Source organism: Chionomys nivalis, chromosome 21, assembly GCF_950005125.1.
Source record: "Chionomys nivalis chromosome 21, mChiNiv1.1, whole genome shotgun sequence".
Taxonomy (NCBI): domain Eukaryota; kingdom Metazoa; phylum Chordata; class Mammalia; order Rodentia; family Cricetidae; genus Chionomys; species Chionomys nivalis.
Genome location: NC_080106.1, coordinates 41,843,678 through 41,867,016, shown reverse-complemented (window position 1 = coordinate 41,867,016; position 23,339 = coordinate 41,843,678). Strand labels below are relative to the sequence as shown.

The following is a 23,339-nucleotide window of genomic DNA, read 5'->3' as shown; positions in this document are numbered from 1 at the left end:
CTCACTGCCCCGACCGGTCGGCCTCAGGTGTGCTGCCCTCCTGGGACGTCGCGGAGACTGGAGGAGCCCGCGCTGGATGCCCGATGGCTGCGGAGTCCTGGTTCGCTGGGTCGCTGGCCCTGGGCCCTGGAGAAGCACCGCCTTCGGACGATTTGGTACCCGGGCCGCCGCCCTATGGAGACCCCTCGTGGTCGCCCGCCCGGAGACCCGAGGCCTCAGCGGAGCAGGAGCCCCAGCAGGCACAGCAGCTGATGGAAACCCCAGCCTCCGCGACCTCCAGGGAGCCACTGGCAGCGGAGCTCGGACCTGCTCGCCTCCCACTGGACTCCATGTTCAGCCCCATCACTGACCAGCTCCGTTATCTGCTCAGGAAGGCGGATGACTTTCAAAGCTACTTGCTCTACAGGTGACCAAGTGCGGGGCCCAGGTTCCAGGACAGAAGGACAGGCTGTACAGCTCACACCAGGGCCCAGAGACAGTACTCACGGCTAGCTGGTTAGGAATACACTCTACTAGTGTGCCGAGGGCTGTGGAGAATTGAGAGGCAGGAGCAGGCAATGTGTGGGCTTTTGGGACACCCAAGCGCCAGTCTTTCACAGTTTTGTTTTTGGTTTGTTGGTTGATTTGGCCGATTTTTTTTAGATAGTATCTCATCACGTTCGAAATGCCGACCCTCCTGCCTCAGTCTACTGAGTACTGCCTACCAAATTTGAAATGCTCAGATTTAAAAAAAAACAACAACAACAAAAAACCTTATAAGTCAGCTAAACAAAATCTACTGCATTAACTCTGGCAGAGGCCATACTCCATTCCCAAGGAAAAAATCCAATTTCTGGACCAGGGGAATGGGATTGTCTGTTTGTCGGAGGCTGGCTTAATCCCCAGCTTTCTGGGCCCCATTCGGCAGTTGCGTGCACCCCCAGACACACCGGGGAGGGAACCTAGCCCCTTGTGCTAGGCAAGCCCTGGGCCACAGCGGGGCACTCCCGGCCCAGGTGTCAGCATTTTAACAAATGTCCTAAAGGACGGATGCAGGTGGTTCTGAAAGGGGAGAAAGACTTGACACCGGGGTATCTTTCTTATGCGAGCGCTGAGACTACAGCCCCACCTGTGGCAAGGCCCAGTCTTGAACAGAGACAACCTCCCAGTCCCTCTTTCTATGTTTGATTTTGGGTGCGGGGGATGGAACCAAGGGCTCTGCCCGGGCTAAGCGCGCTGACGCTAAGCTGGCCCTGGGGATACAGGTGGTAATCATGGGGCACCTGGGGATGGAGGGCGAGTGATGCCACGTGAAGGCCCCTTTCTCCCTTCAGCAGGGACCGAGTACAGAAGGAACAGCTAGCCAAGGCCATGCCCACCTTCCTAAAGATGTGCGAACCTTACTTCCTGTACCTTGAGGCTGCCGCAAGGAGTGTCCCTCCCATCTACGGAGCCCTGCAGGAGCTGGTCCGGAAGAGGGTGTGTACCTTACCAGGTCCCATTCTCCTTGGGCCCCTGCCTAGGGATGGGAGGGTGGCTTCTGGCCGACCCTCTGAGGTCAGGAAAGTCTCCCACTTCCCATGCAGTTGCTGGAGATCTCCCAGCAGCTCGCCCTGCGTTTGGAACAGTTAGTTCTGATGTATGCTTCCTTCGGATTCGTGGACCTGGAGGAAACCAACCCTTTGAGGTAAGAGGGTAGGGAATGAGTTGTGGGGTGGCAGAGTCCAGGGCCCGGCTTGCTGCCCACTCTCTATCTCCTGTTAGCATCTCCTGCTTCTTCTGCGGGAGATTCTCTCTTAGCCCCTCCCACGATGTGTCCATCTTCCGGTACTGCACCCCAGCTGCGTACACTGCCAGTCACTTCCCGAGATACCTCTATAAGAAGATGCGCTGGAACCTGGAAACCACCACAGAGGCCAGTAGCCAAGGACCAGACTCCCATGTGGATTAGTGAGTTTCTTTGTCAGAATCAAAATCCTTCCCCTTCCTATGTTGAATGTCAGCTTGAGCCTCTCCAGCGCCACCAGAGAGTGAAAAGCGAGACAGGAAAATGAACACCTTTTGCAGTTGCTGGGATAACACCCAGGACCTCGCACCTGCTAGGCCAGCAATGCACACCTTTAATTTTTCTTAACTCCACCTTCACCTTCAGATTGGGCCGCCAGGGAGGAAAGTCCTCAGCACATCCCCACATCCCCACCCGAGAACTTAAGGCAACTTCTGACGGATGAACTTGAACCCTCACCTCCAGAACGAAAGCCTTCAGCAGAAAAACTGAGGGCACTGCTTTTCCTTCTGATTTCTCTCTCAGCTACTTCTTATGTTATCGAGATACATGGGAGGATGCAGGCCAGGGTCCAGCCAATTCGTGCCCCCAAATCCAGAAACTCTGGTCCATCGGCCGCTGGATGCCCCTAGGACCGGCAGAGGATGACCTTGATTCATGGTAGGATGCCAGCTATGGCCACGTGGGCTTTGAGGTCGGAGGGAGGGTGGGACAAAACCCCACCAATGACTGTGCCTCATTTTACTGTGCCCTGAAAAGTGCTTTATGTAGACTACACAGCAGTTCGTAAAGGTGTGGACCAGTCCATTTTACAATGAAGAAAACGTGTTTTCAGAGTCGATAAGTCACTTCCCCAGGGAGACACAGCTAGGAAAGTGATTAACATCCTCAAGTCCAGTGCTGCAACTCAGGAGTTTGTCAGCAAAGGAAACACCTTACTTTAGGGTATCCCCCACCCCTAACCGAAAGCCCTCAAGTCCAGGCTTGTCTCCGGGCCCCCAGGATTTTGTGCCCGCAGCCACCCGGGGACTACCAGCAGTTACTAACCATCGGCTTCGAGGAGCCTTCGCATGTGCTGGCCACCGACCTGCTGGTACAGATCCTCATGGGCCAGGTAGGCCCCGCCCGGCCCCCCAGCGCTGCCGGGCCCTCGGCTTGGGCTGCCCCGGCATCCTGAGCCCCAGGAGAAGACGCCAGCCGGGGCTTGATAACCCCAAACTCCAGGCAGGAACAGGGGCGGGCTGCACTGAGTACGCCCCGGCATGGGCCACCGAACACCAAGTGCGAACACACTTTTCTGTTAATAAAAGAGCGAGGTCAGAGGTTCTGTCTCCTGTGAACACTGCGTCCCTCCCCTGGGGGCGGGTAGGCCCCGCCCACCGAGGGCCCTTCTGGGAAGTGTAGTCCGAAGACCTCGTCGAGCAAGCTGCACATGCGCAGATATGTACATGAGTCAAAGAGGGAAGTAGCGGCTCTCGTCAGCATCCGGAACCCAGAAAACAAGTTTCTGGTAGCAGGAAAATTCTAGGCCCGCTGGAGGAAGACTTAGACCTACGCCGGTTTGTTGGGTTTTTTAACCCGGAAGTGATTCCTAGCCAGGATTTTAAAAAAACTACATTTCCCGATGTGCCCTAGGAAACTGCAGGCGATCAATTTGTAGAGTGGAGTCAGACTTTCTTCCAGCTTTTGGGATGTTCGAGTCGAGCTGATTGTTGTCTTGTCCCACGAAGAGTGTCTGGAGCCCAGGCTAGGAAAGTCCAAGGGAACTCATCAATCTTGGGCTGGCAAGGAGGCTCTAGCTGAGAGAAATGAACTGTCCTGCTCTTCGGAAGCTCTGTCAGAAGCTGTGTCTTCTGAGCAGAACTGGCCCCTGCTTAGGAATGGGGTCCTTCCTCCTCCCCTGTGTCACCCTGAGAGGTCTATATTTGGATCCTAAAATTTTCACATTCAGACTGAGAATGTGAGACCCAGAACTATTGAGAGCCAGAACGATGCCTTGTGGTTTTTGTTTAAGTAATTTTTGCCGGCTGGTGGTGGCTCATGCCTTTAATTCCAGCATTAGAGAGGCATAGGTGTATCTCTGTGAGTTTGACGCCAGTTTGGTTTACAAACTGAATTCCAGGACAGCCAGGGCTGTTACATGGAGAAACCCTGACTCAAAAAAAAAAAAAAAAAAACCGAGTAATTTTTATTAGCTGCGCATGGTAGCACACACTCAGGGAAATCAAGGCAGGTGGGTCTCTGTGAGTTCTAGGCCAGCCTGGTCTGCATAGTCAGTTCCAGGATGCTAGGGCTATGTAGAGTCTCTCTCTCTCTCTCTCTCTCTCTATATATATATATATATATATATATATATATATATATATATATGTATATATATATGTATATATATATATACATATATATATATATAGATAGATAGAGATATAGATATATATAGATATATATATAGATATATATTGTGTATGAACTTTTCCTGCTTTCCCACAGAGGCCAGAAGAGGGCATCAGATATGCTAGGGCTGGAATGAGAGTTGTCAGCTTCTGTGTGGATGCAGGAAACTGAATAGGAGCCCTCTCAGAAAGCCCCCAGCGCTCTTATTAGCCGAGCCATCTTGCCAGCACCTTTCCTTTTGTATCCTGCTGGAGCCTTTTCTTCCAGCCTGGGCCTCCAGAGTGTGCCACCATGCCTTAAGCTTCAGGAAGTCAGCTAACAGTACCTGGTCCATGTGATTACAAACGCGTTTTAAACAGATGTGACAGATGAGCAGACTCCAGGTAACACACCAAGCCCTGGCTCTTCCAGAGAGGCCTCTGCTAACCACGACACCTGCAGACTGTTCCCCTCCACAGCTTGAGGCAGAATAACCCCAGTACTGCTCTGATTCCTCCTAGTATTGGCCCTAGCAGCTCCTACATCTGTTCACATCGCTCCTGTTAAAAATCTTTGCCTCCCAGCACACACATGCGAGCTCACAACCATTTGTACCTCCAGCTCCTGGGGAGCCCTATGCCCTATTTTGGTTTCTGCAGGCACCAGGCACTTGGATGATACACAGGCTTACTACAAGGGAAAACACTCATACACATAAGAAGTATAAATACTGATGTCAGGGTTTGGGGTGTGGTTGAACTTGCATGCACAAGGCTCTTGGTTTGATCTCCAGCACTACAGAAGTAAGAGTCTTGGCTGAGCACAGTGGCACAGACCTGTGATCCCAGCACTCAGGAGAGGAGCTAGAGGATTGCTATAAGCTGGTTAACAAAGTGAGACCTTTCTTAATAAGACAGAGCCAGGCAGTGGTGGTGCACACCTTTAATCCTAGCACTTGGGAGGCAGAGGCAGGCAGATCTGAGTTCAAGGCCAGCCTGGTCTACAAGAGAGAAAAAAAAAAGACAGGGAGCTGTTTGTCAAGTACTTGTCACACAAGCTCAGTTTGAGTTCTGGAATCCACGTATAGGTAGAAAGATAGAACTGACCCCCCAAAAGTTGTCCTCTGACGACCACACATATGTAGCAGCCCCCACATATGCCCCCACATCATACACATATGCAATAATAAATATTAATAATATAAATAATAAATAAGCGGGGTATGGGGCACACACCTTTAATTTCAGTGCTTGGGAGGCAGAGGCAGGCAGATCTCTGAGTTCTAAGCCAGCCAGGACTACATAGTGTGGGAAGGAGCACTGGAGACAGCTCAGCAGGTAGGAGTGCTAGCTGCTCTTCCAGAAGACCAAGGTTCAATTCCCAGCACTCGCATTGTGGTTGGCAACCATCTGTCACTCCAGTTCTACAGCATCAGACACTCTCCCCAGGCACCAGACATGCATGAGCACACAGATATACACATACATGCACACACACGGTCTACAGAATTCCAGGGCTGATGGAGGTGGGTCTTGTATTAATCTGTTGTTTTCATTGGTTAATTAATAAAGAAACTGCCTAGGCCCATTTGATAGGCCAACCCTTAGGTGGGTGGAGTAAACAGAAGAGAATGCTGGGAGAAAGAAGCTGAGTCAGGGAGTCGCCATGATTCTCCCACTCCAGACAGACGCAGGTTAAGATCTTTCCTGGTAAGCCAGCTCGTGGTACTACACAGAATATTAGAAATGGGTTAGATCAATATGTAAGAGCTAGCCAATAAGAGGCTGGAACTAATGGGCCAGGAAGTGATTAAAAGAATACAGTTTCCGTGTAATTATTTCAGGTATAAGCTAGCCAATGCAGGCGGCTGGGTGCCGGGGACGCAGCCCTGCCACTCGTATTACTACACAGGGCAGCCAGGGCTACGCAGAGAAACTCTGACTCGAAAAACCAAAAATTAAAATAAGGTGGACGGCTTCTGAGGAACATCTGCAGTTGGCCTTTGCCATCACACACATATGTGTGCATGCAAATGAACTGTCCCACAGACACTCCATACCCACCAAAGGGCGGCTTGTGCTTGTGATTCTATTTGCCACCCTAGCAGTTCTCTGCTGTCTCGCCATCAGTCGCAAACACAGTCAAGTCTATGGCTACATAGACTCTGGAGGGCCCTTCTCGGGCTGAGCAGCTCCTGGGTGAAACACCACAGGGACCTTTCCCCTGCTTTATTTGCTGGCATTCATTAGTTACTTGCTGTAAGCTGAAGGGCAAGCCTGGTTAACACAGTAAGATGCAAGGGCCACAATTAACAAATCAGGCATTTAAACCATAATGCTAATATTTATTCGTGTGTCAGCGTGTATGTTGTAGTGGACATTCCATGGCATATGTGTGGGAAAAAAGTCTTGAGTGCCAGCCCTCGTCTTTCACCTTGGGGTTTTGTTTTGTTTGTTTTTGTTTTGAGACAGGGTTTCCCTGTGTAGCTTTGGAGCCTATCCTAGAACTACCTCTATAGACCAGGCTGGCCTCGAACTCACAGAGATCCGCCTGCCTCTGCCTCCCAAGTGCTGGGATTAAAGGCATGTGCCATCACCGCCCAGCTGTTCTTCACCTTATTTTAAACAAGCTGCCATTTCCTACTAAGAGTCTGCAGGACTTTGCATGCATGATGGCTTTTTACTTGGTTTTTGGGGATCTGAGTTCAGATCACCAGACTCGTATGACAAACGTTTTACCCACTGAGACATCTCCTCAGCCCCTTAATTTATTATTCATATATATTTTGAGACAGAGTGTCATATAACCATACTGGCCTCAAGTTGTCTATGTAGCTGAGGATGACCTTGAACTTCTGATCTGCCTGCTCCTACCTCTGCCATTACTTGCACCACTGTTTTTACATTACCAGGCAAGTACCAACTGAGTTGGATCCCTAGCCCTACACAACAGTTCTACAGTGTTCTGAGGTCCCACTTTCCCCAATCCTAGCCACTTCTAAAAAGCTGTTATATTGCCCTGGCGCTGTGAATTCTTCAGACAGTTTAGAGTATTTACCAGCAGTTAAGCAGGGTTCGCAGTGGACCAGCCCCTGTCCACTCCCACTTGCATTTTCCCCCTCCTGCAACTGGTCACTCTGTAGACCAGGCTGGCCTTGAACTCAGAGATCTGCCTGCCTCCAACTCCGAAGTGCTGAGCTTAAAGCAAAATGTGCTTCCTTAGCAGTCCCACGTGAATAATTTTAAAAGTTTTTTTCTTTTTTTTTTTTTTTTAAAAGAACTTGGTATGATGACACAGGCCTGCAATCCCAACACTTAGAAAGCAGAAGCAGGAAGATCACAGGTTCAAAGCCATCCTGATCCACATAGCCAACCAGGGCTACATAGTGAGTCCCTGTCTCAAAAGATTTTTAAAGGGCAAAGAGGTTCCTAAGTAGTAAAAATAAGTAGTTTTGTTTTGGCTCAAACCCAGGGCCTTGTACTTCTGGGCAAATGCTGAAGATTTGTTTTTAATTAAAGGATTTAAAAGAAAATTATGTATGTGACCAGGTGCGGTGGTAAATACACCTCTAATTCCAGTACTCAGGAGGTAGAGGCAGAAGGATCTCTGTGAGTTCAAAGCCAGCCTGGTCTGCATAGTTCTAGGACAGCCAGAATTACATAGAGAGCCTGTCTTTAAAAAAGAATTGTGCGTGTGTGTGTGTGCATGAGTGTGTGTGCCTGTGTATTCCAGGGAGCCAGAGGAGTCCCAAAGTGGGGCTCTGGTTTTCTGGAGCTGGAGTAATTGTGTGCTACTCAAAATTTTGTTCTGGGAACTAAACCTGGGTCCTCCGCATGAGCAACAGATTTGGGTTTTGTTGTTGTTGTTTCTGTGTGTGTGTGTTTGGTTTTCAAGACAGGATTTCTCTATGTAGTCCTGGCTGTCCTGGAATTCACTATAGACCAGGCTAGCCTCAGAGATCCACCTGTCTCCGCCTCCCAGGTGCTGGGATTAAAGGTGTGTGTCACCACCACCCGGTAAAAAGTCAACTTCAGAGCCAACTCCCCAGTCCTGAATTTTCTCTTTTAGGAACAGTTCCAAGGCTAGAGATAAGCCTCAGTGGTTAAGAACACTTGCTGTTCTTGCAGAGGACCCAGGTTCAGTTCCCACCACCTGTCTCTAGTAGGTCATGACTGACTGTAATTCCAGTTCTGGGGATGATCCACCACCTTCCCTGGACTTCAAGGGCATCTGCACGTCTGTATTCACACATAGCCCAACACAAACACACACACAAACACACACACACACACACACACACTGAAAAGAAAATAAGTCTTGTGGGTGGAGAGATGGCTCAGCAGTTAAGAGTACTTTCAAGCCGGGCGGTGGTGGCGCACGCCTTTAATCCCAGCACTCGGGAGGCAGAGGCAGGTAGATCTCTGTCAGTTCGAGACCAGCCTGGTCTACAAGAGCTAGTTCCAGGACAGGCTCCAAAACCACAGAGAAACCCTATCTCGAAAAACCAAAAAAAAAAAAAAAGTACTTTTAGAGGACCAGGGTTCATTCACATGCTGCCTCACAACCATTAATAATTAATAATTAATAATTGTAATTCCAAGGAAGTTGATGTCCTGTTCTCGCTTTTGTGGGCACTACATACAAACACACCCACACCCACACGCTAGCAAAAACTCTTATACACACAGCATAAATGCAAAAGATAGATCTGTTAAGAACTTTCAAGGTAATCCTTGACCACAGAGAATCTGAGGCCAATATGGGCCATATGAGGGTGGGCAGAATACCCACTAGACGCTTGGCCCCTCATCACCACCATTGGGACTTTTATTTATTTAAAAAATTATCTTGCCTGGCGGTGGTGGCGCACGCCTTTAATCCCAGCCCTCGGGAGGCAGAGGCAGGTGGATCTCTGAGTTCGAGGCCAGCCTGGTTTACAAGAGCTAGTTCCAGGACAGGCTCCAAAGCTACAAAGAAACCCTATCTCAAAATAACCATCAAAAAAATTATCTTTACAGCTGGATGGTAGCGGCACACCTTTAATCCAAGCACTCGGGAGGCAGAGGCAAGTGGATCTCTGAGATCGAGGCCAACCTGATCTACAGAGTGAGTTCAGGACAGCAAGGGCTGTGCAAAGAAACTGTCTCAAATATATATATATAGTTTTAATTTATGTGTATATGTGTACGTTTTATGCGAATGTATTCCATGTACGTTCGGGTGCTCCCGAAGGCCGGAAGAGGGGGACGGATCACCTGGAGCTGAAGTCAGAAGCAGTTATGAGTCTCCCATGTGACTGCTGGGAACTGAACTCAGGTCATTTACAAGAGTAGCAAGCACTCTTTACCCTGAACCGTCTCTCCAGCCCACCACTGGCATTTTTCACTATTGCTTATTTCCCTAGAGCAAGTACAATTTCATAGCACCTCTTTCTAGCAGCTCCCTGAGCATCCACAGGATGCCTTTGGCGCGGATAAAAGCTGAGATCTGGAGACCCAGAGTGGAGTGTATGAGCCGGTGCGCAACATTTTGCACTCGTACCACCAGGGGGCAGTAGGGCCCCGACCTCCAGTCCCGGGTCAGCAGACAGCCGGGAGACCAGAGCGCTTTTCGAATTCCAACATTCCGGCACGATTCTCTTGGTGGCTTTCCTGAGCTTCCTTCACCCGCCCAGCTCTCGCTCCACCCAGACTAAGGAGGTTCCAGTAGAAAAACAGCTTGCACTAAAGCCTAGGAAAGGAGGGGGAGGATACTTTATTTTGTTTCACTCACAGGTTTAGCGGGTGGTTGTTAGTTTTCCAGTGAAGACTAAACAATTTTATTTCGTTTATTTATTTATTTGTTTGTTTGTTTATTTATTTTGGTTTTTCGAGACAGGGTTTCTCTGTGGTTTTGGAGCCTGTCCTGGAACTAGCTCTGTAGACCAGGCTGGTCTCGAACTCACAGAGATCCGCCTGCCTCTGCCTCCCGAGTGCTGGGATTAAAGGCGTGCGCCACCACCGCCCGGTTTAAGACTAAACAATTTTAATGGAGAAAGGTGGTTAATTCCATAGGCAGCATCTAGGATGTGCAGGATTTCAAGTTGCCATTGAAGAGAGCTGGTCCCTTCCTCTCCAGGCCTTCTGCTGATCCGGAGGGTAGCAGCCTCTACCCTGACTCTTTAATGGGGGACGTCACTTCTGGCCGTGTGTCCCAGCCTTCGCAGACCTCAGGGTCTGCGCTCCTACTAGGGTAGAGGGGAAAGAAAGACCACCACCATGAGGGACAAGAGCTACACCCAGGCGGGGGTGGGGGATGAGGCAGTTTGGGCTCCAGGCCCCAGCCCCTCTTCACTCTCCGGGTTGCGTCTGGGACTTCGAGTTGGGGCTAGAGTGGCGCTTCAGGGAACCGGGGATGCACTTTTGCCTTCCCAGTGCCCAGGCGCTGCAGGGAGGCGTGGGAGAGCGACAAGCTTTGGAAAGTGAGGCTCCTACCTTCTCCAGACCGTTCTCCGGGGCCGGTCTCCGCGGGGGCCAGATCACCGCCAACTTTCCGTCTCCCCTGCTCGCTGTGGGGGAAGGGACGCTCAGCCGCGGCTGCCCCTCCTCTTGCTAGTTGGAGGATGGCCGCACCCCTTAAACACATACAGGTGTGCACTCCTCCCTCCTGTGGAGGCCTCCACCCAATTCTGGGGACCCAAGAACAGGAGTGAGGCAAACCTAGCATAGACAGAAGCCTGAAATCTATAGGGGACCCGAAAATGCCAGAAGCAAGCCAAGGTTCCAAGAGAATGTATGGTGGATCTGGGGATCCTCACTCCGGGTATGGGAATGGTGAATAGAAGGCGAACCCCAAGAAGAATAGTTAAGAGTCCCTGGAGTCTGCAAGCCTACAGATGAAGGGTCACTGGAGGTGGAGAAAGCGGGAGCTCTGGGACCCGGGGTGACCGGCTTACGGGTGAGGCTCGGCGCTGGCTCCCGGACCTCAGCGGCCCCGTAGATACTGCGCCGCTGCAACTGCAGCTCCCGCTCGCGCTCACGCACCTGGCGCACCTCCTGCTCCAGTAGCGATGGGGAAACCAGCGGCGGCGGCTGCCCCACCAGCGGGCAGCCATCCTGCACGGCGGGGTGCAGCCGGCCTCCCGCCTCCGGCCGCCGCTGCAAACCCCCGCCGTCCTCCGCTGCAGCCTCAAAGAAGCGCTTGAGTTCGTCCAGCGGCTGTGGCCGCTGCCGGGCGCTGGGCAGCGGAGCCGCCGGGCTCGCCAGCGCCGCCTGCCTGTGAGCCTCGCGTTCGATGTCCCGTTGCATCTTCGCGCCCGCCCGAGCGCGCTCCAGGGCGCGCGGCAGTGGGGGACCGGGGCCGGGCCGACTGAGCACGGGTCGCACGCGCAACTCGATGAGTTCCTCGCCCGCACGGCCCGGACTCAGACCCCGGCTCCGGCGCAGGCTCTGCTCGCGCTCGCAGCTACGGCGGATTTCGCGCTGAATGGGCGTCTCCATCAGTAGTTCCGCAGGCGCCGGGTGAGATGCCGGCTTCGGTGGAAAACACACCGGGAGGCCTCCGAGCCGAAAGAGAGGCACTGCCCCAGTACCTCCGTTATCCGAATGCCAGACGGCCCAGCTCCGGAACGTCCGTCCGGGCTTTCTGTGTCCTGCTCAACTGGTACTTGCGGAACTTGGCTCTCTGGCTCCGAGGTCTCCAAGTCCTCCGCTCCAGAGGTTTCCAGGACCTCACTGCCTCCCCGGCAGCACTCGGTGCCCTGACTCTGCGGCTCCCGGAGCACGTAGCCCTAAGATTCAGGTGACCCCAGGACTCGGCTCTCGAGCGCCGGGATCTGGAAGTTCAGAGTTAGGCGCACTTTGAAAATTTCTGTTCTCTGGGTCGGGATTGAGATGCCCAGATAGGTAGGACGCGGTGACCTGCGCAGTACCTGCGGTGGCAGCCGCCGCCCGAGGTTCTAAGGCGTCGCCAGCCCTCTTCTTTGACCCGCCTCTGGCCTCCAGGAACGTCCCCTGGGGGCAGGACTGGGCACCGCCCCCGGCACCTGCCAGCTGGGTTCGAGCGGCCCTGGGCCCGCCCCCAAGGCGGGGGCTCCTCCGCTGGACGCCTGATTCCCGCCACCTGAGTCCAGGGGTTGATTGAAGACAGCTTCTTAGGAAAGGGCTTCCCTGAACTCCCTACTCCGGAGGTAACGACTCGCCTTCTTGTTCCGGGACCACGCTGGTACTTTGGGGGCGTGTGTGTGGGGGTGTCTCATTTTCCATCACTGCCTGGCGACCAGACCTCTAGTCGAGCGCCGCGCTGATCTCCGAGCCACCTTACAGGGTGTTCCCTCGGTCGTCTTTCCCTGACCTCACCAGGCTAGCTCAGCAGGTGCCCCTCGCGGCCAGCGACGCCCCAGTGGCCTCCCCATCCTCGCAGCTCGTAGATCGCGGCTCCACACAGCTCGGGTCCCGCCCCAGGGCCGCTGGGAGCCTCCGCACTGCGAGCTTCTGCTGCCCTGGGCTGCTCAGCTCTGCCAGATTCGTAGCGGGGCTCCTGCCGCTCAACCGCCAGGAGCAGCTTCTCTCCCCTCCCTTCCAGAAAAGCCCGCAAGGCGTTTGCGGCCTAGTGTCCTGCTAGAACGAGCGAGCGAGCAAGGATTGAGAGCAGAGACAATATAGCGCTTCCTGGCCTCCGCCGAGCAACTGCGGCTGGAAAGCGGTCAGCTTGGGGCAGGTTGCTGAGGTGGCCCAAGCTGGGGCAGGAGCCACCGGGTTAGCCGGGGAGATCTGTGTCTGGGGCCGATCTGTTGTTGTTCAAGGGCAGGACCGAAGCTCCAGTCTGCGGGTCAACCATTCCCAGGGATATTTTCCACTCGATCTGGTGGGATGCCGACTTTCACTAAAACCGGCCCACCCCTGCGTCATTCTATAGTAATTTGGAAAAAAGACAATTACCTAAAGAAAATAGAGGAGCTGGAGAGGTGGCTCAGTAGTTGAGAACACCGGCTGCTCTTCCAGAGGACCCAGGTTCAATTCTCAGTACTCACAGGGCAGCTCACACCTGTCCTGTAAAGTTCCAGGGCTTCTGACGCCCTCATACAGACATACATGCAGGTAAAACACCAATGAACATAAAATAAAAATAAATTTCAAAAGAAAATAAAGGAGCCAGGGTGGTGGCTCACTCCTTTAACCCCAGTACTGGCTCAGGAGGTAGAGGCAAGCTGATGTCCATGTTCCAGGTCACCTAGGGCTACATCGTGAGGTCTTGTTCCAATAAACAAACAAACAGGAAATAGAGGGCTACAAACCCCCAACCACTTGATCACTCCTTCTCGTCTCTCTTCTTCTTTTTTTTTTAAAATATTTATTTATTATGTATACAATATTCTTTCTGCGTGTATGCCTGAAGGCCAGAAGAGGGCACCAGACTTCATTACAGATGGTTGTGAGCCACCATGTGGTTGCTGGGAATTGAACTCAGAACCTTTGGAAGAGCAGACAATGCTCTTAACCGCTGAGCCATCTCTCCAGCCCCTCGTCTCTCTTCTTACATCTGGCCTCAAATGCTGCCTTCTCTTGGACTGGAGAGATGGCTCCTCAGTTAAGAGGACCAACCGGCTGTTCTTCCAGAGGACCAGGATGGTTCACACTGATCTGACTCCTCCCAGGCACAACCCCAATACACATAAAAATAAAAATAAACAATTTTTAAATACTAACAATAAGATCTGAAATAATGACTTGATTTGTAAAGTGCTGGTGGCCCATGTATAGGACCGGGGAAAGGCAGGAGGATGGGATCCCTGGTGCCAATCGGCACCGAGTCTAATCTAGTGGGTGAGAGCCAGGCTCAGTGAAGGACCCTGCCCTTGTGTGGAGGCACTTATCACACATGTACACAAAAGAGACTGGGGACATGACTCACATATAGAGTGCTTGTCTATAGGTGGAAGGCCGCTCGGTCCTTTCCCAGCAGCCTAGACCCGAAATAAACACACAGAAACTATATTAATTGCAATACTGTTTGGCCAAGAGCTTAAGCATATTTCTAGCTAGCTCTTACATCTTAAGTGAACCCATTTCTACTAATCTGTGTACTGTTACGTGGTTGTGACCTACCGACAAGGTTCCATCCAGTGTCCCGCATCTGTGTCCTGCTGCGGCTACATGGCTTCTTCTTGACTCTGCCTACTCTCTCCTCCGCTATCTGCTTGGAATTCCCTCCTTGCCCTATTCTGCTAAACCACTGGCCGAAACAGTTTTGTTCATTAACCAATAAAAGCAGCACATATACAGAAGGATTTCCCACAACATTTCCCCTTTTCTGTTTAAATAAAAAGGAAGGTTTTAACTTTAGCATAGTAAAATTACATATAACAAAACAGGTATCAAGTAAGAATTACAGTTACAATATTTATATCTACTTTATCATTTATCATAACTAAGGAAAACTATAATTATAACTGTATTCTTTAACTCCATCAAAGACTCCAAAAGGATATAATATTACCTGAGTAGTCAGGAAGTGCAGTTGTAAGCAACTTCCAAAACTCTAGAATTGACAGAGACATCTCGCTGCCTGGACAGTCACCCAAAGTTCTTCAGTAACATTGAGGCATCCATCTTCAGCCTACAGGCCCATAGTATCTGACAGACTTTTCCATGAAGCAGGAAATTTCAAAGACAGTTCCGCCCATATTGGCAATTTGTCAGTCACTTTCTTCTGTGTCTTGCAGAATGTCTGGCAGACTCTTTCATGAAGCAGGAACCCCAAAGGGCCATCTCACCTTTAGGCAAGTTTAGCACTCATTTTTCTGTGGGTCCTGCATGTCCAGTTCATACTGCATACTGCATAACATCAAGCAATCCAAGCAAGAGCAGTTTCTTGCCCAAATGGCTAGCAAACTCCTTAAGGAGCCTCTTCAATGCCTATCTTTCTCTTGAAGTAGATTGGTGCTGCCAGGAGCAGATATGCCTCATTGTCATGAAAAGTCCTAAGTTCTTAAAACATTTTAAATGCCTTATTCTGAAGGTCTCTGAAAGATTTGAAGAATACTTATCTAACTGAAATATATCTCTATATATCTGGAAAACCTAACATGACTACAAGTTTAACTATTATAAATGACTATCTATTAATCTGTATTACTTAATTATATATTACATTTTTAAAAGATTTATTATAAATTTATTTATTTATTTATTTATTTATTATGTATACAATGTTCCTCTTGAATGACCATCTCCATGTCAGAGAAGGGCACTGGGTCTCATTACAGATGTTTGTGAGCCACCATGTGGTTGCTGGGAATTGAACTCATGATCTCTGGGAGAGTAGCCAGTGCCCTTAACCTCTGAGCCATCTCTCCAGCCCCATATACTAAATTATAGTTTTTAAATGAGCTGCACAAACACAATACCTTAATCAAGAGTAGAAATATACATATAACAAAATTGACTTTAAATTTGTATCAATAAACCAAGATCCATACCAATGCAAATCTCTACAGCATATCCCCTTTTAAACATAAGTAAACATTTATAAACAATATTTGGGAATTTGGGTGTAGTTCTCTCCAAACTTCTTCCTGCTTTTTGATGGGTGAAGTATTTTATTTTGGGGGGCGGTTCATGGAGACCTTTTAGGGGATCTTGGTCCATCAAACTATAATAGTCTGGAAGGATTCCACAGGTTCTCATCCTCTGTGAAAACAAACACAGAACTTCTTTTCCAAAGCAACTTATCCTTAGACTCAAATTCTGAAGTCAAGATACCTTTAAAATATATATGTTGGTTTAGCATAGCAGCACGTACAATGAAATCTCTCTCTGTACTTAGCTCATTAACAGTCAAAAAATTTAAAGAGCCAGGCGGTTTAATCCCAGCACTCAGGAGGCAGAGGCAGGCGGATCTCTGTGAGTTCGAGACCAGCCAGGTCTACAAAGGGAGTTCCAGGACAGGCTCCAAAGCTACAGAGAAACCCTGTCTCGAAAAACGAAAAAAAAAAAAATGTAAAGAAAACACAATAATATACACAATCCAGACTCTCTGTGCATATTCCATCTTTGCGTGTCTTATTTTTTACTCTATTACTTGTTTTACAAGTTTAATATTTATTATCTTTACTCTTTTTAACCTATGATTGTCTGTACTCTTTTATATTATAATGGTCTATATTCTTTTTTTCTCTTTCTCAAGCCTACATACATTTATCTAACACTGTGACCCATTTAGAGGTCTTTTTATCTGAGCTTATGTTTATTGTGTATCTGAAATCCTTTTCTGACAAGATGCAAGCAGTGTGGTCGTGGCAGCCCTGGATGCTGACTCTGCCTCTCTTGTCCTTTTGATATGGTGGAGGCACCTTACCACCAGCTCTGGCATGCCCACCACTTTAACTCTGGTAAACAGTTGTCCCATGCTGCCACCAACTAACTTGCAGCATGCTGCCCACAAACCCCACTGAAGTGCTCAGCCTTCTGAAAGAACCAGAGCTGTTTGTGCATCTAGCACGAATCAGGAAGCCTCAGTTTCTTAAAGAAGCCACGTGGTTTTGTTGCTGCTGATGCTGAATCAGGAAGACCTCTCTTAAAGGAGCCATGGTGCCCCTACTTGCCGCCACTAACAAACAGAGCCCATTCAGAAAAAAAATGGGACTACCAAGAAACTGTGCTTGGTTTGGTTCCCATTTTTGTGGATCTAGAAGCTCTTTTTTTTTTTTTTTTTTTTTTTTTTTGGTTTTTCGAGACAGGGTTTCTCTGTGGTTTTGGAGCCTGTCCTGGAACTAGTTCTTGTAGACCAGGCTGTCTTTTTTTTTTAAGGTCTTATGTGGCTCCATACCCCAGATGATGGGTGCCAATCTGAAGGTGGAAGGCTGCTCGTTCACAACAGCCCAGACCTGATATAAACACACAGAAACTATATTAATTGCGATACTGTTTGGACAATAGCTTAGGCATATTTCTAGATAGTTCTTACATCTTAAATTAACCCATTTCTACTAATCTATGTACTGTGGTAGGCTATGTGATTATGACCTAGCGGCAAGGTTCCACCCAGTGTCCAGCATCTGTGTCCTGCTGCGGCTATATGACTTCTTAATTCTGCCTCCTCTCTCCTCCTCTATCTTCTTGGAATTCCCACCTTGGCCAATTCTGTTAAGCCTCTGGCTGAAACAGCTTTATTCATTAACCATTAAAAGCAACACCACTTGTCAGCATACACAAAGCCCTGGGTTCCATCCCCAGCACTGCCATGGTGGTACATGCCTGTAATCCAGCACTTGGGATAATACATGCAGGAAACTCAGAAGGTGAAGCATATCCTTGGCTACACAGCAAGTTTGAGACCAGCCTGGGACACTGTTTTAACAAATACTTTAGTCTCTATATGGCATGTTGTACTCTGTCCCTTCCCCTCTACCAGGGCCCCTTGGTGACCAAGCAAATAGCCTTCCCCATCAAAGGGCACCTATGATGCTTACTTGGCAGAGCCAGTCACTTTCCTCCTTCTCTGTCCATTTCCACTTGGCTTCATCTGACTTGGCCACCATTTCCTTCTCAGACTCTGGTTCTATCTATTGATGACTTCTATCAAGGTCACCAGGTGGAAGAGAAGGCAAACAGGATATATCACCTGTCATCTGCCCTCAAGCCTACTTGGCTGCCTCCAGCAACACACCAAACTCTTTGTAGGAGTAGGATAGTGACTACTTGTTGCTAACCTGGGGAACTATACTAAATAAAAGTTGAGAGTGTGTAAATTCTCTCTCCACTCAACTCCTTAGTCACTCTTTAAAAAAAAAAAAAGATTCATTTATTTATTATGTGTACAGTGTTCTGCTTGCATGTATGCCTGCTGGCCAGAAGAGGGTACGAGATCTCATTATAGGTGGTTGTGAGACATCATGTGGTTGCTGGGCATTGAACTTAAGACCTCTGGAAGAGCAGTCAGTGCTCTTAACCTCTGAGTCATCTTTCCAGCCCTTCTTTCTTTTTTTTTCCCACAAGTAACTGGGACCACAGGCACATGTGGACACATCAGGTAGACTGTATTTTGTGTGTGTGGGGGGGTTATTAAAACGTTTATTGAAAGTTCTTTTTTTTTTTTATTGAGCTGTACATGTTTCTCTGCTCCCCTACCTGTCTCGCCCCTAACCCCTCAACGCTCCCCCAAGGTCCCCATACTCCCAATTTACTCAGAAGATCTTGTCTTTTTCTACTTTCTACTTCCCATGTAGATTAGATCTATGTAAGTCTCTCTTAGTGTCCGCATTGTTGTCTAAGTTCTCTGGGATTGTGATTTGTAGGCTGGCTTTCTTTGCTTTATGTTTAAAAACCACCTATGAGTGAGTACATGTGATAATTGTCTTTCTGTGTCTGGGTTACCTCACTCAAAATAATGTTTTCTAGCTCCACCCATTTTCCTGCAAATTTCAAGCTGTCATTATTTTTTTCTGCTGTGTAGTACTCCATGGTGTAAATGTACCACATTTTCCTTATCCATTCTTTGGTCGAGGGGCATTTAGGTTGTTTCCAGGTTCTGGCTATGACAAACAAAGCTGCTATGAACATAGTTGAGCACATGTCCTTGTGGCACGATTGAGCATCCTTTGGATATATACCCAAAAGTGGTATTACTGGGTCTTGAGGAAGGTTATTTCCTAATTTTCTGAGAAATCGCCACACTGACATCCAAAGGGGTTGTACCAGCTTACATTCCCACCAGCAATGCAGAAGTGTTCCCTTTTCTCCTCAACCTCTCCAGCATAAGTTATCATTAGTGTTTTTGATCTTGGCCATTCTTATAGGTGTAAGATGAAATCTCAGAGTTGTTTTGATTTGCATTTCTCTGATGACTAAGGATGTTTAACATTTCCTTAAGTGTCTTTCAGTCATTTTAGATTCCTCTGTTGAGAGTTTTCTGTTTAGGTCTGTACTCCACTTTTTTTAAATTGGATTATGTGATTTTTTTGATGTCCAATTTCTTGAGTTCTTTGTGTATTTTGGAGATCAGACCTCTGTCTGGTGTGAGGTTAATGAAGATCTTTTCCCATTCTGTAGGCTGTCATTTTGTCTTGTTGACCATGTCCTTTGCTTTACAGAAGCTTTTCAGTTTCAGGAGGTTCCATTTATTAATTGTTTCTCTCAGTGTCTGTACTGCTGGGGTTCTATTTAGGAAGTGGTTCCCTGTGTCAGTGCATTCAAGTGTATTTCCTACTTTCTTTTCTGTAAGGTTCAAGGTGGCTTGCTTTATGTTGAGGTCTTTGATCCATTTGGACTTGAGTTTTGTGCATGGTATAGATATGGGTCTTTCTTTTTTTTTTTTTTTTTTTTTTTTTTTGGTTTTTCGAGACAGGGTTTCTCTGTGGCTTTGGAGCCTGTCCTGGAACTAGCTCTGTAGACCAGGCTGGTCTCGAACTCACAGAGATCCACCTGCCTCTGCCTCCCGAGTGCTGGGATTAAAGGCGTGCGCCACCATCGCCCGGCTGGAACTAGCTCTTGTAGACCAGGCTGGTCTCGAACTCACAGAGATCTGCCTGCCTCTGCCTCCCGAGTGCTGGGATTAAAGGTGTGCGCCACCACCACCCGGCTATTTTCATTTTTCTACATGTTGATACCCAGTTATGTCAGCACCACTTGTTAAACATGCTTTCTTTTTTCCATTTGATATTTTTTACTTCTTTATCAAATATCAGGTATTCGAAGATGTGTGGACTAATATCCGGGTCTTTAATTTGGTTCCATTGGTCCTCCTGTCTGTTCTTATGCCGATACCAGGCTGTTTTCAGTACTGTAGCTCTGTAGTAGAGTCTGAAGTCAAGGATTGTGATGCCTCCAGAAGTTCTTTTATTGTACAGGATTGTTTTTGCTATCCTGGGTTTTTTGGTTTTCTGTATGAAGTTGAGTACCGTTCTTTCGAGGTCTCTGAAGAATTTTGCTGGGATTTTGTTGGGCATTCAGACAGTCTTTTGCTTAGTTTTAGTTTTAGAGATTTTTATGTGTATGTATGTGCATGTAAATCAGTGCAGATTTATGCAAATGAGCGCTGATGCTATTGGCTCTCCTCAGGAGAGAGATTACAGTAGTTGTGAGCTACCTGGAATGGGTGCTAGGATCGAACTGGATCTTCTTATGAGCGGTTTCTTTTTTAAATTTTGTTTTAATTGATGTGTACATGATGTGTACGTGATGTGTACGTGCACATATATGTAGGTACCTGAGGATGTCAGGTGAGGCAACATATCCCCGGAGCTGGACTTTCAGGAGGTTATGTGTTGCTGGACATGGCTGCTGGGAGAATCGAGTCTGGTTCTTTGTAAGAGCTGTGAACACTCTTAACCACTGAGCTATCTCTGCAGATGTTGTTTTTGTAATGAGATGGGACCTGGGGCTCAGCATGTATACCAGGTTGATCTTGAACTCACAGAAACCAGCAGAAGCCTTCAGAGTGCTGGGATAAAAGGTATATGCTACCACATCCCGCAGTTGTTTTCGTTTTGAAACAGAGAACTCCTGTCTCAGCCTCAAAAGTTCTGGGATACAAGCATTACCCAGACCCACAGTTAGAAGTCTGACCTTGCAAAACCCCAAACTCATGCTTTTTTATTTATTATTTTATTATATAAAAATACTTATTTATTAAATATATATTAAAATATATTATATATGTAATAATAATTTTTTTTTTTTAGTTTTTTGAGGTAGGGGGTCTCACTCTGTGTCTCTGACTGTCCAGAAACTCACCATGTAGACCAGGCTAGCTTCAAACTCAGAGACCCACCTGTCTCTGCCCCCTGAGTGCTGGGATTAAAGGCGTGCTGAACCACGCCAGGCCAGCTCCAGGTTTTGAACACCGCTTCTATATTCTCTTCTGAGGCCTCCTGCCCTCCTCAGTCTGCAGGGGGACAGACACCTCAGACTGAGCACTTGCAAACTGAGTACTCCCCACACACCCTGGGATGCCTATGTCTGTCTCTTCAGCTCTCGAGTCAGGCTGGTGAGTGAGCTCAGAAAGGAAAGATGCTTGCTTGCCACCATGCCTCGTGCCGTGAGTTCTGTTGCAGGACCTATTTAACAGAAGGAGAGAGTGCTCCTCCAGTTATCCTCTGACCTCCTTGTGCGCTGTGGCACATATGCGCGCGCACACACACACACACGACACCTGATGAATAAAAATGTTTGTGCTGTGACACTATTCTTGGGGAGATTGGAGCAAATATCTGCTCATCCAAGATAAGGAACCAAGGACAGACCCAAGTGAGGAGACTACCAAAGTCCAACTTGGTAAAACCAATGAGTTTTATTGGGGTTACTTACAGGAATATGGGTAAAGGGTCACTTATGGAAACAGACTGCTGCATTACTGAGAACCCTAACCCAGCAATGGTGACAACTCTCAGAAGCAGAGAACCTGGAGTCACCATAAAGTCTGATGATCGCCGTGTCTCTTTCAGGCACTCAGTTCCTCCAGGAGTGTCTCTCAGAAGTGCTTGCAGAAGGAGGATCCAAGTACATATGTTCAATTTCGGGGCTTCCTGAAGGCTTTAAGTTGTTTACTTCTTTTTGTTTTGTTTTATTTTTGTTTTGAGACAGGTTTTCTCTGTAGCTTTGGAGCCTGTCCTGGAACTCACTTTGTAGACCAGGCTGGTCTCGAACTCACAGAGATCTGCCTGTCTCTGCCTCTCAAGTGCTGGGATTTAAAGGTGTGCGCCACCATCACCCAGCAAGTTGTTTACTTCTTGAGCTGGAGGAGCTTCCCTGCAGAATGAAGTGTTTCCCCGCCAGTAGACCATCCGGCACCTTAGCTATACAATGTTTAAAAGTAAAATGCCCAGTTGCCTTTACCCCAGTATTTGGAAGGCAGAGTTGACTCTGAGTTTGAGCCAGCCTGATCTACATAATGAGTTCCAGGAGAGCCAGAGCTACATAGTGAGACCCTGCCTCAAAATACAAACAAAACGACAATGCTGGACTGAAAAAGCACCTGGTGCATACATACGCACTTCCCCTGCAAGCCTGATGTCCCGTGTTCACTGCTGTGACAGGACACTGTAACCAAGGCAACTTACAAAAGAAAGAATTTATGTGAGGCTTACAGTTTCAGAGGGCTAGTGCCCATGACCATCATGACAGGGAGCATGGTATGGCATTGGGCAGTAGCTGAGAGCTTACATCCTGAAACACACCCAGAGGCAGAGAGCGAGAGCTAACTGGGAATGATGTGGGCTTGCTTTCGAAACCTCAAAGTCTAGTCACAGTGACACCCCTCCTCCAACAAGGCCACACCTCCTAATCCTTCCCAAACAGTTCCACCAACTGGAGCCCAAGTATTCCAACATGTGTGCCTATGGGAGCCATTCTCATTCAAACCCCACATTCGCTGGTTCTAAAATTACCTCCTTTAGGAGATATAAACATTACCTACTCCTTCTCAATCTGTCCCAACTACAAGCCAAAGTGTGATCCCACCAGAGTTCATACTAAGGAACCAATGAGTTTATTAGACTTACTTACAGAGCAGTGGGTGAGGGGCTAGGCCTGCATCTAGCACAGGTGGTGGATGATGGCTTCCCAATGTCTATGTAGTCCTGTATAATTCCCACACAGAGGCTGGTCATGGTGGTGCACATCTGTAGCAGGTCTTCCTTTGGACCATCAGCTCCTGAATGATGACACGGAGACCTCTTAATAAGTATGACAGCTTGGCCTTAGCTTAGGCTTGCTCCCAATTAGCTCTTAGAACTTAAATTAACCCATTTATATTAATCTACATTCTGCCACGTGACTCATTACCTCTCCTCAGTACAGTACATCTGATTTGCTCTGCTTCTCTCTCTCTGGCAACCCCCCACCTCAGATTCTTCCCAGAGTTCCTGTCTCTGCCTGGAAGTCCCGCCTATTCTTTTCTGCCTAGCTATTGACTGTTCAGTTCTTTTTTTTTTTTTTTTTTTCGAGATAGGGTTTCTCTGTAGCTTTGGTGCCTGTCCCGGAACTAGCTCTTGTAGACCAGGCTGGCCTCGAACTCCCAGAGATCCGCCTGCCTCTGCCTCCCGAGTGCTGGGATTAAAGGCGTGCGCCACCACCGCCCAGCCTGACTGTTCAGTTCTTTATTAAGCCAATCAGAAGGTGCCTTAGGCAGGTGAGGAAGGACAGAGACACATCTTTACACAGTGTGATCAGACATCCCATCTGTAATCTCAGTTGCTATGGTGAGATGGAAGGCGAGCATGCTG

At 48.4% G+C, this 23,339-nt stretch overlaps 2 protein-coding genes across 3 annotated transcripts; one reads left to right on the top strand and one right to left on the bottom strand.

Annotated features, from left to right (window-relative positions):
• The first annotated feature begins 83 nt into the window (after positions 1-83).
• C21H19orf67 (chromosome 21 C19orf67 homolog) lies at positions 84-3,082 on the top strand. The gene is made up of 6 exons (XM_057753743.1): positions 84-406; positions 1,314-1,458; positions 1,566-1,666; positions 1,744-1,929; positions 2,291-2,425; positions 2,768-3,082. Exons 1-6 carry the CDS (start codon positions 84-86, stop codon positions 2,940-2,942), a joined length of 1,065 nt encoding a protein of 354 aa, XP_057609726.1. The 3' UTR covers positions 2,943-3,082.
• A 7,012-nt stretch (positions 3,083-10,094) lies between these two features.
• Misp3 (MISP family member 3) lies at positions 10,095-12,056 on the bottom strand. Of its 2 annotated transcripts, none has more exons than XM_057754146.1 (3): positions 11,073-12,056; positions 10,612-10,685; positions 10,095-10,364 (listed from the first exon to the last, which is right to left on the bottom strand). In XM_057754146.1, the coding sequence occupies exons 1-3, from the start codon at positions 11,614-11,616 to the stop codon at positions 10,362-10,364; spliced, it is 621 nt and encodes a 206-aa protein (XP_057610129.1). In that variant the 5' UTR covers positions 11,617-12,056; the 3' UTR covers positions 10,095-10,361. The 2 variants fall into 2 exon arrangements, with proteins under 2 accessions (XP_057610129.1, XP_057610127.1); XM_057754144.1 differs by having other exon boundaries at positions 10,095-10,361.
• Positions 12,057-23,339: the final 11,283 nt, after the last annotated feature.